The 13,175-nt window shown below is 47.0% G+C and overlaps 1 protein-coding gene across 6 annotated transcripts in view; it reads left to right on the top strand.

The window, feature by feature from the left end:
* Positions 1-13,175, top strand: part of GDPD5 (glycerophosphodiester phosphodiesterase domain containing 5) — a 344,747-nt gene that overhangs the window by 265,495 nt on the left and 66,077 nt on the right. For all 6 annotated transcript variants that reach the window (XM_089678003.1, XM_089678001.1, XM_089678002.1 and 3 more), the window contains one exon: positions 8,127-8,209. In XM_089678003.1, the coding sequence (XP_089534129.1) occupies positions 8,127-8,209 (83 nt within the window). The remainder of the gene's footprint in view (positions 1-8,126; positions 8,210-13,175) is intronic.

The raw sequence follows: 13,175 nt of genomic DNA, 5'->3' as shown, positions 1-13,175 counted from the left end.
CATAGATTGCTGTATGAGAGGGACTTTGCTGTGCGGGGGGACTTTACTGTCATAGATTGCTGTATGATGGAGACTTTGCTGTCATAGATTGCTGTATGAGAGGGACTTTGCTGTATGAGGGGGACTCTGCTGTCATAGATTGCTGTATGAGGGGGACTTTGCTGTACGGGGGGGACTTTGCTATCGTAGATTGCTGTACGAGGGGACTCTGCTGTCATAGATTGCTGTACGAGGGGGACTCTGCTGTCATAGATTGCTGTACGAGGGGGACTCTGCTGTCATAGATTGCTGTACGAGGGGGACTCTGCTGTCATAGATTGCTGTACGAGGGGGACTCTGCTGTCATAGATTGCTGTACGAGGGAGACTTTGCTGTCATAGATTTCTGTACGAGGGGGACTCTGCTGTCATAGATTGCTGTATGAGGGGGACTTTGCTGTACGGGGGGACTCTGCTGTCATAGATTGCTGTACGAGGGGGACTCTGCTGTCATAGATTGCTGTACGAGGGGGACTCTGCTGTCATAGATTGCTGTACGAGGGGGACTCTGCTGTCATAGATTGCTGTACGAGGGGGACTCTGCTGGCATAGATTGCTGTACGAGGGGGACTCTGCTGTCATAGATTGCTGTACGAGGGGGACTCTGCTGTCATAGATTGCTGTACGAGGGGGACTCTGCTGTCATAGATTGCTGTACGAGGGGGACTCTGCTGTCATAGATTGCTGTACGAGGGGGACTCTGCTGTCATAGATTGCTGTACGAGGGGGACTCTGCTGTCATAGATTGCTGTACGAGGGGGACTCTGCTGTCATAGATTGCTGTACGAGGGGGACTCTGCTGTCATAGATTGCTGTACGAGGGGGACTCTGCTGTCATAGATTGCTGTACGAGGGGGACTCTGCTGTCATAGATTGCTGTACGAGGGAGACTTTGCTGTCATAGATTTCTGTACGAGGGGGACTCTGCTGTCATAGATTGCTGTATGAGGGGGACTTTGCTGTACGGGGGGACTCTGCTATCGTAGATTGCTGTACGAGGGGGACTCTGCTGTCATAGATTGCTGTACGAGAGGGACTCTGCTGTCATAGATTGCTTTATGAGGGGGACTCTGCTGTCATAGATTGCTGTACGAGGGGGACTCTGCTGTCATAGATTGCTGTACGAGAGGGACTCTGCTGTCATAGATTGCTTTATGAGGGGGACTCTGCTGTCATAGATTGCTGTATGAGAGGACTCTGCTGTCATAGATTGCTGTACGAGGGGGACTCTGCTGTCATAGATTGCTGTACGAGAGGGACTCTGCTGTCATAGTTTGCTTTATGAGGGGGACTCTGCTGTCATAGATTGCTGTATGAGAGGACTCTGCTGTCATAGATTGCTGTACGAGGGGGACTCTGCTGTCATAGATTGCTGTACGAGGGGGACTCTGCTGTCATAGATTGCTGTACGAGGGGGACTCTGCTGTCATAGATTGCTGTACGAGGGGGACTCTGCTGTCATAGATTGCTGTACGAGGGGGACTCTGCTGTCATAGATTGCTGTACGAGGGGGACTCTGCTGTCATAGATTGCTGTACGAGGGGGACTCTGCTGTCATAGATTGCTGTACGAGGGGGACTCTGCTGTCATAGATTGCTGTACGAGGGGGACTCTGCTGTCATAGATTGCTGTACGAGGGGGACTCTGCTGTCATAGATTGCTGTACGAGGGGGACTCTGCTGTCATAGATTGCTGTACGAGGGGGACTCTGCTGTCATAGATTGCTGTACGAGGGGGACTCTGCTGTCATAGATTGCTGTACGAGGGGGACTCTGCTGTCATAGATTGCTGTACGAGGGGGACTCTGCTGTCATAGATTGCTGTACGAGGGGGACTCTGCTGTCATAGATTGCTGTACGAGGGGGACTCTGCTGTCATAGATTGCTGTATGAGGGGGACTCTGCTGTCATAGATTGCTGTATGAGGGGGACTCTGCTGTCATAGATTGCTGTAGGAGGGGGACTCTGCTGTCATAGATTGCTGTATGAGGGGGACTCTGCTGTCATAGATTGCTGTATGAGGGGGACTCTGTTATAATAAATAGCTGTAGGCTCTGCTGTAGTAATGTGACACGAAGGGTGCAATAATAAACTGATGTTTGGAGGCTCTTCTAAACTGTAACCTTCCCTGGCTGTGTATTTTCTATACCGAGCAGACGTTTAGACAAGTCGGTGCCTCCTAATCTCGCAGCCCATGGTGGGTAAATACATTCCGGCATATATACACAGATGTCTGTCTACGCTGATTGGCTTTGTGTTTGAATGATTGCGGCTCGGGGTCGCCGAAGGTGAATAACATCCTCATTAGAGCCATTGCTGGTTTGAAGACACATCCGGATTCGTCCTCCGGCACATAAAGCTGATTACACCTCAATTTTGTCAGCCTTGAAGGAGTGAGAATAGACACTAATGGCTGTGGATAGCGATTTTCTGAAGAGGAGAGACAGCGTTTCCAAACTGTAAGAGCACATCTGAGAGTTGTTATATAATGACTGACACTCTCTAGGCCCGTACGTGTCCAGGGTGCTGAGAGGGACTCAATGGATTCCGCGTTGCCCATTGTCACTTTTCTGCTTCATTAGGAATGTTGAATTCAATATGTAAAAGAACCCTTCATTATAGGAATGCGTCCTGTGTGAAAAATGTTTTTCTAAAGCCAAACCTTTATGCACACATTGCTGCATGCCAGTTGAAAGTTGAAATCAAACTCGTAGTGACAACACATGATTTATAAGGCAATAGGTATGAAGAAGGTACTTAGGAGGATAGAGCTCAGGGATGGGCATCACCAGAATGGTAATAGTTTAAGTACAGTAAGGCAAGCCATAGACAATGTGATTTTCTTTCCTGCAACCACGGGTTCCAGGAAAGAAAATCACTCGAGAGAGAACACAGTCATTATTGCTAGAGAGTACAGCCGCTGGCAATAATTGCACGTAAAAATTAGACATGCTGGTTGTACCCAAGTCGGACGACAATTGAGTACAATCAGCCTGCCCGTAGATGCACTATATTGCCAAAAGTATTGGGCCAGCCCTCCAAATCAATGGTTTCAGATGTTCCAATCACCTCCAGGGCCACAGGTGTATAAAATCAAGCCCCTAGGCATGCAGACTGCTTCTACAAACATTTGTGAAAGAATGGGTCGCTCTCAGGAGCTCAGTGACTCCAAGCGTGGTCCCGTGATAGGTGGCCACCTGTGCAATAAGTCCATCCGTGACATTTCCTGGCTACTAAATATTCCACGGTCAACTGTTAGTGGGATTATAACAAAGTGGAAGCAACTGGGAACAACAGCAACTCAGCCATGAAGTGGTAGGCCACGTAAAATGGCAGAGCGGGGTCAGCGCATGCTGAAGCGAACAGTGCGCAGAAGTCACCAACTGTCTGCAGAGTCAATAGCTAAAGACCTCCAAACTTCATGTGGCCTTCAGATTAGCACAACAACAGTGCGTAGAGAGCTTCATGGAATGGGTTTCCATGGCCGAGCAGCTGCATCCAAGCCTTACATCACCAAGTGCAATGCAAAGCGTCAGATGCAGTGGTGTAAAGCACGCTGCCACTGGACTCTAGAGCAGTGGAGACGTGTTCTCTAGAGTGAAGAATCACACTTCTGTCTTGCAATCCGGTGGATGTGTCTGGGTTTGGCAGTTGCCAGGAGAATGGTACTTGCCTGACTGCATTGTGCCAAGTGTAATGTTTGGTGGAGGGGGGATTATGGTGTGGGGTTGTTTTTCAGGGGTTGGGCTTGGTTCCCTAGTTCCAGTGATGTGAACTCTTAAGGCGTCCGCATACCAAGACATTATACACAATTGCATGCTCCATAAAGCACAGTGGCTAAATGGTTAGCACTTCCGCCTGGCAGTACGGTCATTGATTTGAATCCCAACCACGGCACCACCTGCCTGGAGTTCGCATGTTCTCCCTGTGCCTTCATTGGTTTTCTCCGGGTACTCCGATTTCCTCCCACACTCCAAAGACATGCTGGTAGGTGAATTGGTTCCTGTCTAAATTGTCTCTAGTATGTGTATGTATGAATGTGAGCTAGGGACCTTAGATTGCACACCCCTTGATGGTTATTGACTGATGTGAATGTACAGTGTGTGTGTGTGTGTGTGTGTGTGTGTGTGTGTGTGTGTGTGTGTGTGTGTGTGCGCAAAGCACTGCATAAATTGACAGTACCTGCAAAAAATAAATAAATACATTTGCGAGTTTGCGGTGGAGGAATTTGACTGGCCTGCACAGAGTCCTGACCTCAACCCGATAGAACACCTTTGGGATGAATTAGAGAAGGCCTGGCTCACAGTCTCCACTCTAACTGGTGCCTAACCTCACAAATGTGCTTCTGGAAGAATGGTCAAACCTTCCCATAGACACTCCTAAACCTTGTGGACGGCCTCCCCAGAAGAGTTGAAGCTGTTATAGCTGCAAAGGGCGGGCCAACTCAATATTGAACCCTACGGACTCAATACTGTTCAGCAGGGACTAACCGAGATTCAAACCATCTGTGGCTGGCATTAGTGAACACTATGAGCACATTAGAAGCAGGTATGGAGCTAGTAATAAAGCTTTTGTTTTATTTAAAAACAAACATACTGTAAGATTTCTCTCTAGAGAATCCCAAGCCTTGAAAATAAACTTTAAGAATATATTTTCTGGTGTAGTTTGGCATTGGTGATCGGAGAAAAAGGGAACCCCTTATATTGGTGGTCATTGGGAAGAGGAACCTCTTACATTGGTAATCAGAGAGGAAGAGTGGGCTCACATTGGTGAGGATTGTAGAAGGGTCCCTTCATATTGGTGGACAGTGGAGAAGGGTCCCCTTCCATTGCTGCTCAGTGGAAAGGGCCCATTTACATTGGTGGCCAGTGGTGAAGGGCCCCCTTACATTGGCGGTCAGGGAGGAAGAGTGGGCTTACATTGGTGGTTAGTGAAGAAAGGCTGCTTTACATTGGCGGTCAGTGGAGAAGAGATCCCTTCTATTTCTAGTCAGTGAAGAAGGACCCACTTACATTGACGTTCAGTGGAGAAGGATCCACTTACATTGACGGTCAGTGGAAAAAGACCACATGACATTGGTGGTCAGAGCAGAAGGGCCCAATCGCAGGAGGATCCCTTCTATTGCTGGACAGTTTAGAAGGACCCGATAACATTGACAGTCAGTGGAGAAGGACCCCCTTACATAGACCATCAGTGTAGAAGGACCCCCTTATAATGACGGTCAGTGGAGAAGGGCCTGCTTACATTGATGGTAGTGGAGAAGGACCTGCTTGTATTGACGGTCAGTGGCGGTTAGGCAAGAAGCGTGGGCTTAGTTTGGTGGTCAGTGAAGAAGGGCCACTTTACTTTGGCAGTCAGTGGAGAAGGGATCCCTTCTATTTCTGGTCAGTGAAGAATGACCCGCTTACATTGACGGTCAGTGGAGAAGGACCCACTTACATTGACGGTCAGTGGAAAAAGACCTCATGACATTGGTGGTCAGAGCAGAAGGGCCCAATCGCATTGGCAATGATTGAAGAAGAGTGGGCTTTTGCTGCTGGTCAGTGAGGAATGGTCCATTTACATTGCTGGTCAGTGGAGAAAGACCCCTTTACATTATCGGTCAAAGCAGAAGTTCCAGCTTGCATTGGTGATCCATGGAGATGTTCAACTTGTATTGGCAGTCTGAGGAGAAGGGTGTGCTTACATTGGAGCTCAGTGGAGAAGGTCCCGCTTACATTGGTAGTCAGTGAAGGACCCCTTTGCATTGGCAACCAGGGCAGAAGCACCTGCTTGCATTGATGGCCAGTGGAGAAGGGCACCCTTACATTGACAGCCAGTGGAGAAGGGCCTCTTTACATTGGGAATCAATGAAGAAGGTTCCTTTGTACAGTGATGTTGGGTTCAAGAAAGATTGCCCCTTACACTGGGGATCAGAAGCAAGAACACCCCTTTTAACAGCAGCTAAAAAGTTCATTGTTGTCAGTGGTTACTTGGTTGAAAGTCATGAGCGGCTCCACTGATTCTATGTTGCTGGCTCTACTGAGTGACATGGGTGCTCAAACTATACAAGCAGGAAAAGGACTCTGTCATTACTAGAACCTCTCTGGCAGAACTCTAAGGTATCACGGAATTCGGAATGAGAAGGGCTTGTATGTGATGCTGAGTGACCTGAAAAATGCAGACGCAGGTCTATGGAGCCCCCTATTGGTGCTAATGACTAATTGCAGCTTCTGATGCAGAAATCCTAAAATTATCACTGAGCACTGGCTATGTCTGTTGTTTCCAATGAAAGTCTGTATGTGAGGCAGGGGTGGACTGACAACTCATGGGGCCCCCGGGCAATAGGGGATTATGGGGCCCCTGTGTCCTTGCCCAAACTCAAAAAAGCCTATGAAAAAGGTACCATGGGCATCTCATGGGGCCCCCTAATGACCCCAGGCCCTCGGGCAGTGCCCGAGTTTCCAAATGGTCAGTCCGCCCCTAGACCTATGTCTCATACCTTGAGGTATAAATCGCCCCTCTGTTAGCTAATCCTTAGTTGAGCTCTGCACAGCTGCTACTATTGCCATGATTTGTTGGTAGATGGCAACTGTTTTCTATACCCTACTTCAAAATGTTAAACACCTTTTAAAAAAAAAAAAATATGCAAATCTCATAAAACCCATATTTTGTTCACAATAGAATGCTTATAAAATGTTGAAACAAAGAAAATGTACCACGTCTCAACAAAAGTTGGGGCGGGGCCATGCTTACCAAGATGTAGCGTCCCCTATTCTTTTACCAACACTCTGTAAATATCTGGAAACTGTGTACAAATGCACCCCCATACCATCAAGGATGCAGGCTTATGAACTGAGCACTGATAACAAGCTGGGAGTTCCCTCTCCTCTTTAGTCCAGAGGATGCGGCGCCCATGGTTTCCAAAAAAGAATGTCAAATTTCGATTAATCTGACTACCAACAGCCATTTTATATGAGCTTTGGCCCAGCGTTTCTTGATCTTGTTCATATATGGCTTCTTCTTTGTATGATGGAGCTTACCTTGCATTTTTGGATGGCGTGCCAAACTGTGTTCACAGACCGTGATATTTGGAAGTATTCCTGAGTCCATGCAGTGATGTCCATCACAGAATCATGTCTGTTTTTAATGCAGTGCCATCCGAGGGCCCCAAGATCATGGACATTCAGTATTGCATTTTGGCCTTGTCCGTGGTGCAGAGATTTCTCCAGATTCTCAGAATCTTCTTTATTATGTACTGTAGATGATGATATATTTGTGTGGTCATACTCTTACAAGTCAAGGAATCCGAGGTACTGAGAAGGGTGGGTCATAGGCAGACGTCTTCAGTCTAGCTGACAATGCTGCTTGAAATTTCAGTACAGCAGATGCTGTGTTGTAAGCTCAATCAAGGAGCCCACTGGATTTCTGGCAGATCAGTAGGTCAGTTCACAGTAATACAGTTTCTGACTTATGGCGACAACGCTCACCCACTGTGATGTATTTATGGAGGAGCAACATTTTCACCCTAGGACAGAAAGTGTGTTAGGACCAGGGGCGGACTGACCACTTGGAAACTCGGGCACTGCCGAGACCCCGGGGTCAGTAGGGGGCCCCATGATATGCCCCTGGTACCTTTTTCATAGGCTTTTTTTAGTTTGGTCAAGGACACAGGGGCCCCATGATCCCCTATTGTCAGTCCGCCCCTGGTTAGGACTGCCCCTACCCTCCTCTCTATAACACTGGGGAGGTGATTTGAAGTCAGAGATGGCTGGGAACAGTGAAACTGGTAACAGTCAGCAGATGCACAGGTAGTTATCAACTAGCAACATGGTTTTTTTGGTTTTGTTTTTTTTTGGTTTTGGTTTTTTTGGTTTTTTTTATTTGGTTTTGGGTTTTTGTTTTTGTTTGTTTTTTTTTTTGGTTTTGGTTTTTTTTGGTTTTGGTTTTTTTTTTTGGTTTTTTGGTTTTGTTTTTTTTTTTGGTTTTTTTGCACTCATCAAACATAAGAGTATATTTAACAGTTCAAAGGGTAGCAAATAAGAAATCAATTTTAAGGTTTATATATGTTTTGTTACTGTTAATACAGTATTCACGCTTTTCATTTCAGCTTGCACCAGAAAACACAATATTGTCTTTTAAAAAGGCGCTAGAACACAAAACTTATGGCCTGGAGGCAGATGTCATGGTAAGGTAAGGAAGTACAACAGGCAAATGTGTCTTTGTATATTGATTCTTTACAGAAACACAGGACAGCGCATTCACCACTGTGTCTATTCCTAGAAAAATCCCATCTCTCTAGAACATAAAGTAGTGACATGGCTGCCCCCTGCACTGACAACCTCTCATTCTTCCCTAAAGGAAATATAAACCCAAGAACAAAAATGTACAATATTACAGCTTATCAGTCCTTAGGTATGGTGGATGCTTTAGTTTTCTTTTTTTTCAGAATAAGAACAAGTACAGAAAAATTCAAACAATTGTAGGTGGGCTGAAATGCTGCTGGTTCAGCAGGGACCGGACGAATTTCGATCCATCTATGGCCGATTGTGTTAGTGAGAAATTGATTTAATGATACTAAAAATGTCAAGATTCAAAATTGCACACGCCTGTGAAATGGCGACAAACTGTTACCCTAAAACAACCGTAGGTGACGCTTTAAAAGCCATTACAGCTTTTCCGTTTTTAGAGTTAAACGAGCGCATTTGGCATTAGCATTGGAATGCTATGTCAATAATCAGAATGCTATGGCATTAGAATTATTATAGTCCTCTTCCACTGCCCCGATTTGCTTTTACAAGAAAGCCACTAAAAGTAAAAATGACACGCACACACTTACTTTTTCCCTCTTCCTGATTTTTTTTTATTTTTTTGCGTATTTGTCACACCTAAATGATTCAGATCATCAAACAAATGGTAATATTAAACAAAGATAATCTGAGTAAATACAAAATGCCATTTTTAAATGATGATTTCATTTATTAACCTCGGCGGTCTGATTATTTCCGATTTTTTCGTGCTGAAAGCGGTACCATTTTTTTGCATGGAAATATGTAGTTTTTTATTGTAGGCTGTTATTTTTAGGAATAACTCACTGAAATCTGTCCGAACAAGACTCTAGTAAACATCCCGGGTATGATAAAATTTGAAACACGAAATCATAAATTATAATTTAATAAATAATCATAAAAAAATATAATATAAAATTTAATTCAATAATATAATCAAACCAAAAACACTGAAATTTGAAATACAGAGGCAAATTCGCACATCGCTGAGCAAAGTCGCAAAATCGTTTTCAGTGTCTGATGACGAATTTCCCCACGAATCATTACTCAATTCTGCAAGTGGTTCTGATTCTCTAGCCAGTCTAAACCCGCTTTTGACGTAAAGGAACGCTTTTTGGACGCCATGGACTTTTCTAAGTTTCCAGGCAGAAAGAACAGTCAAAATGCAGGCAGGGCACAGGACAAAGCAGTAGGGACAAAATGTATGTGAAATGCATTGAAACAGCAATGTTTTACTATGTAATAATCATTTTTTAAAAATACATTTTTAAAAAATTTCAAATTTGCCGCCGGTTCCGGTGCCCGTACGTCCCGACGTCACAGGGACCGGAAGCCGGATGCCGGCATCGGCCGGAGGAGATGGCTGGAGACGCTGCAGGGGACACATTGCGGGAGCGAAGGACAAGGTAAGTGCTGCAGGGACTCCCTGAGCAACGCCGCATGGTAAGCCTGAGTGTAGCTCGGGGTTACCGCTCTTGGTACTCAAATTTTACCCCGAGCTACACTCGGGAATACCGCTAAGGAGGTTAAGGGAAAAAAAGACATCTCAAACTCCTCTTTAAACAGGTTGTTCATGCTTGAAAACCCTCCAATGTGGCTGAATTCAAACAATTTTACACAGAGTGTGCCAAAGTTCCTCCACAGCGATATGAAAGACTTGTTATCACAAACACTTGATTGCAGTTGTTGCTCCCGCCGCCAAGGATGGCACTACAAGTTATTAGGTTTAGGAGGCAATTACTTTTTTACATAGGGCCAGGCAGGTTTGGACAGCTTTTTTTTCCCTTAATTTTATCCCTTAATGAAATCATTTAAAACTGCATTTTGTGTTTACTTGGATTATCTTTGTGTAATAAAATTTGTTTGATAATCTGAATCATTTAAGTGTGACAAATATGCAGAAAAAAAAAATCAGGAAGGGGGCACGGCCCCACGTTTCTCAAATATATTTCTAAAGGTACTATTGATATGACATTTTCACCACATGTCGGTAACGACCCACGCAATCCATACATACAAAGAAACCAAAGCAAATAAGTTCAGAAAGTAAGGTGTATATATAATACAATGGGATGACACAGGGAAAAAGTATTGAACACATGATAAAAGGGAGGTGCAAAAAGGCATGGAAAGCCAAGACACCAGCTGAAATCTATCAGTAATTGAAAAGCAATCCTGCCCCTTGTCAGTGCAAATTAATATCAGCTGGTTCAGTCTCAGCTGATGGCCTATAAAAAGGTATCTCACTACCAAGGTATCACACATCACCAGGGGCGGACGGACCATTTGGAAACTCGGGCACTGCCCGAGGGCCCGGGATCAGTAGGGGGCCCCATGAGATGCAAATAAAAGTGGCCACCTGCCCAAGTCTATAACTGGCTTATGAAGCAAAGACACATAAACAGGCATCACATAGTGAATAAAGGGGAGAGAACAATGTTCTTGGACAACTTGCCAGCCAGTTTGCTAACAACCGAATTAACCTGTCTAACAGTATGCGTTTATAACAGGCGTTTAGTTAGCACACATTTACAAATACATACGTAAGCCACAGAGCCACGTCACGGCACCCTGATAATCTGTGGTCCTAACTCTACAATTTGAGAGTCCCCATAATAGAGGCACATTACATTATTATTATTACATTACATTGAGTTTATATAGCGCCAAAGGGTTTGCTCAGCGCTGTACAATAGAGGGGGGGACAATACATGAAACATTACAGCAGCTACGAACAGCACACGAGGGGTAAGAGGGCCCTACTCTTTCGAGCTTACAATCTGGGAGGGAGGGGGTAGTGGTACAGGAGGAAGTGGCTGTGGGGGATGGAGTGGTAGGAGGAATGAAGGAGAGCAGCAGTTAGGTGAGGGTGGGGTAGGCTTCCCTGAAGAGGTGGGTTTTCAGGGAGCGCCTGAAGGTGAGGAGGGAAGGTGACAGTCTGATGGATTGGGGTAGTGAGTTCCAGAGGATGGGGGAGGACCTGGAGAAGTCTTGCAGACGTGCGTGTGAGGAGGAGACCAGGGAGCAAGATAGAAGGAGGTCCTGTGAAGAGCGAAGGGTACGGGTAGGGTGGTACTTGGGAATCAGGTCGGTGAGGTAGTTAGGGGCAGTGTTGTGAATGGCTTTGTAGGTCAGAGTGAGTAGTTTGAATTTGATGCGTTGGGCGATAGGGAGCCAGTGGAGGGAGAGGCAGAGGGGGGTGGCAGAGGTGGAGCGGCTGGTGAGGTGGATGAGTCTGGCAGCTGAGTTCAGGATGGTCTGAAGCGGGGAGAGTTTGCACTGGGGTAGGCCGGTGAGGAGGGAGTTGCAGTAGTCAAGGCGTGAGATAATCAGGGAGTGCACAAGTAGTTTAGCGGTGTCTGGGGTAAGGAAGGTGCGTATTTTGGCGATATTGCGGAGGTGGAGCCTGCATGTGTTTGTCAGTGATTTGACATGAGGTTGGAAGGAGAGGTTAGAGTCCAGAATGACCCCAAGGACTTTGGCTTGCGGGGCGGGATTGATGGTGGTGATGTTAGTAGTGATGGATAGGATGGGGGGGGGGGCGCGGGCAGGAGGGAAGACGAGAAGCTCGGTTTTGGAGAGGTTGAGTTTGAGGAAATGGAGCGACATCCAGTCAGAGATGTCGTTTAGGAGGTGAGTGATGCGGGCGGAGAAAGTGGAGGTGAGGTGAGGGGTGGAGAGGTAAATTTGAGTGTCATCAGCATAGAGATGGTAGTTGAAGCCGTGGGAGTGTATGAGTTTGCCAAGGGAGGAGGTGTAGATGGAGAAGAGAAGGGGTCCAAGGACAGAGCCCTGGGGGACCCCAACAGAGAGGGGGAGGGAAGGGGAGGTGGCACCATTGTAGGAAACGCTGAAGGAGCGTCGGGATAGGTAAGAGGAGAACCAGGAGAGAGCGGTGTCTCTGACGCCAAGGGAGAATAGTTTATTAAGGAGGAGGGGGTGGTCAACTGTGTCGAAGGCCGCGGAGAGGTCCAGGAGGAGGAGGACAGAGTAGTCGCCTTTGGCTTTGGCGGTAAGTAGGTCGTTGGTGATTTTGAGGAGGGCGGTTTCGGTGGAGTGTAGGGGACGGAAGCCGGACTGTAGTGGATCAAGGAGGTTGTTGTCAGTTAGGTGGGCGCTTAGGCGGTTGTAGACTAAGCGCTCCAGGAGTTTGGAAGTGAGTGGCAGCAGGGAGATGGGTCTGAGGTTGTTTGGGTCAGAGGGGTCCAGGGAGGGCTTTTTGAGTATGGGGGTGATGTGCGCATGCTTTAGGGGGGAGGGGAATACGCCGGTAGAGAGGGAGAGATTGAAGATGTGGGTGAGGGAGCAGATGAGGGAAGAGGGGGGTGACTGGAGGAGTCGAGAGGGGATAGGGTCTAGGGGGCAGGTAGTGAGGCGGGCTTCAGAGAAGACCCTGGTGACTTCCTCAGTGGTAGCGGGGCTGAAGGAGTGCAGAGCTGGTGGGGTTGCGGTAAGCGGGGTCTTGGGTGTGGAGGGGGGCAGTGCGGTTGCGAGGTCAGAGGAGGGAAGAGATGAGGGGGAGATAGGGGGGGGGAGGCTAGGTGGGGAGGTAGATTGCGAGTTGACTATGTCCTGACGGATAGCATCAATTTTATTGTGGAAATGAGTGGCAATCTCGTGGGCGGTGAGTGAGGTACTGAGTGGAGGAGGGGGGGGAGAGAGCAGGGAGTTGAAGGTGGAGAAGAGTCGGCGAGGGCAGGAGGAGAGGGTGTTAATCAGGTTTACGAAGTAAGCCTGCTTGGCGGCGTGGAGGGAGGAGGTGTAAGTGAGGAAGGCAGATTTGTAGAGGGAGAATGAACGGGGGGACCTGGTTTTGCGCCATAGTCTCTCCAGCGCACGACTGCGACGTTTGAGGCATTTAGTGTGGTCGT

The sequence above is a fragment of the Staurois parvus genome, unplaced genomic scaffold (assembly GCF_062004578.1).
Source record: "Staurois parvus isolate SC_StPar_1 unplaced genomic scaffold, SC_StPar_1.0 ptg000196l, whole genome shotgun sequence".
Classification (NCBI taxonomy): Eukaryota; Metazoa; Chordata; class Amphibia; order Anura; family Ranidae; genus Staurois; species Staurois parvus.
This window is presented reverse-complemented; position numbering and strand designations above follow the sequence as displayed.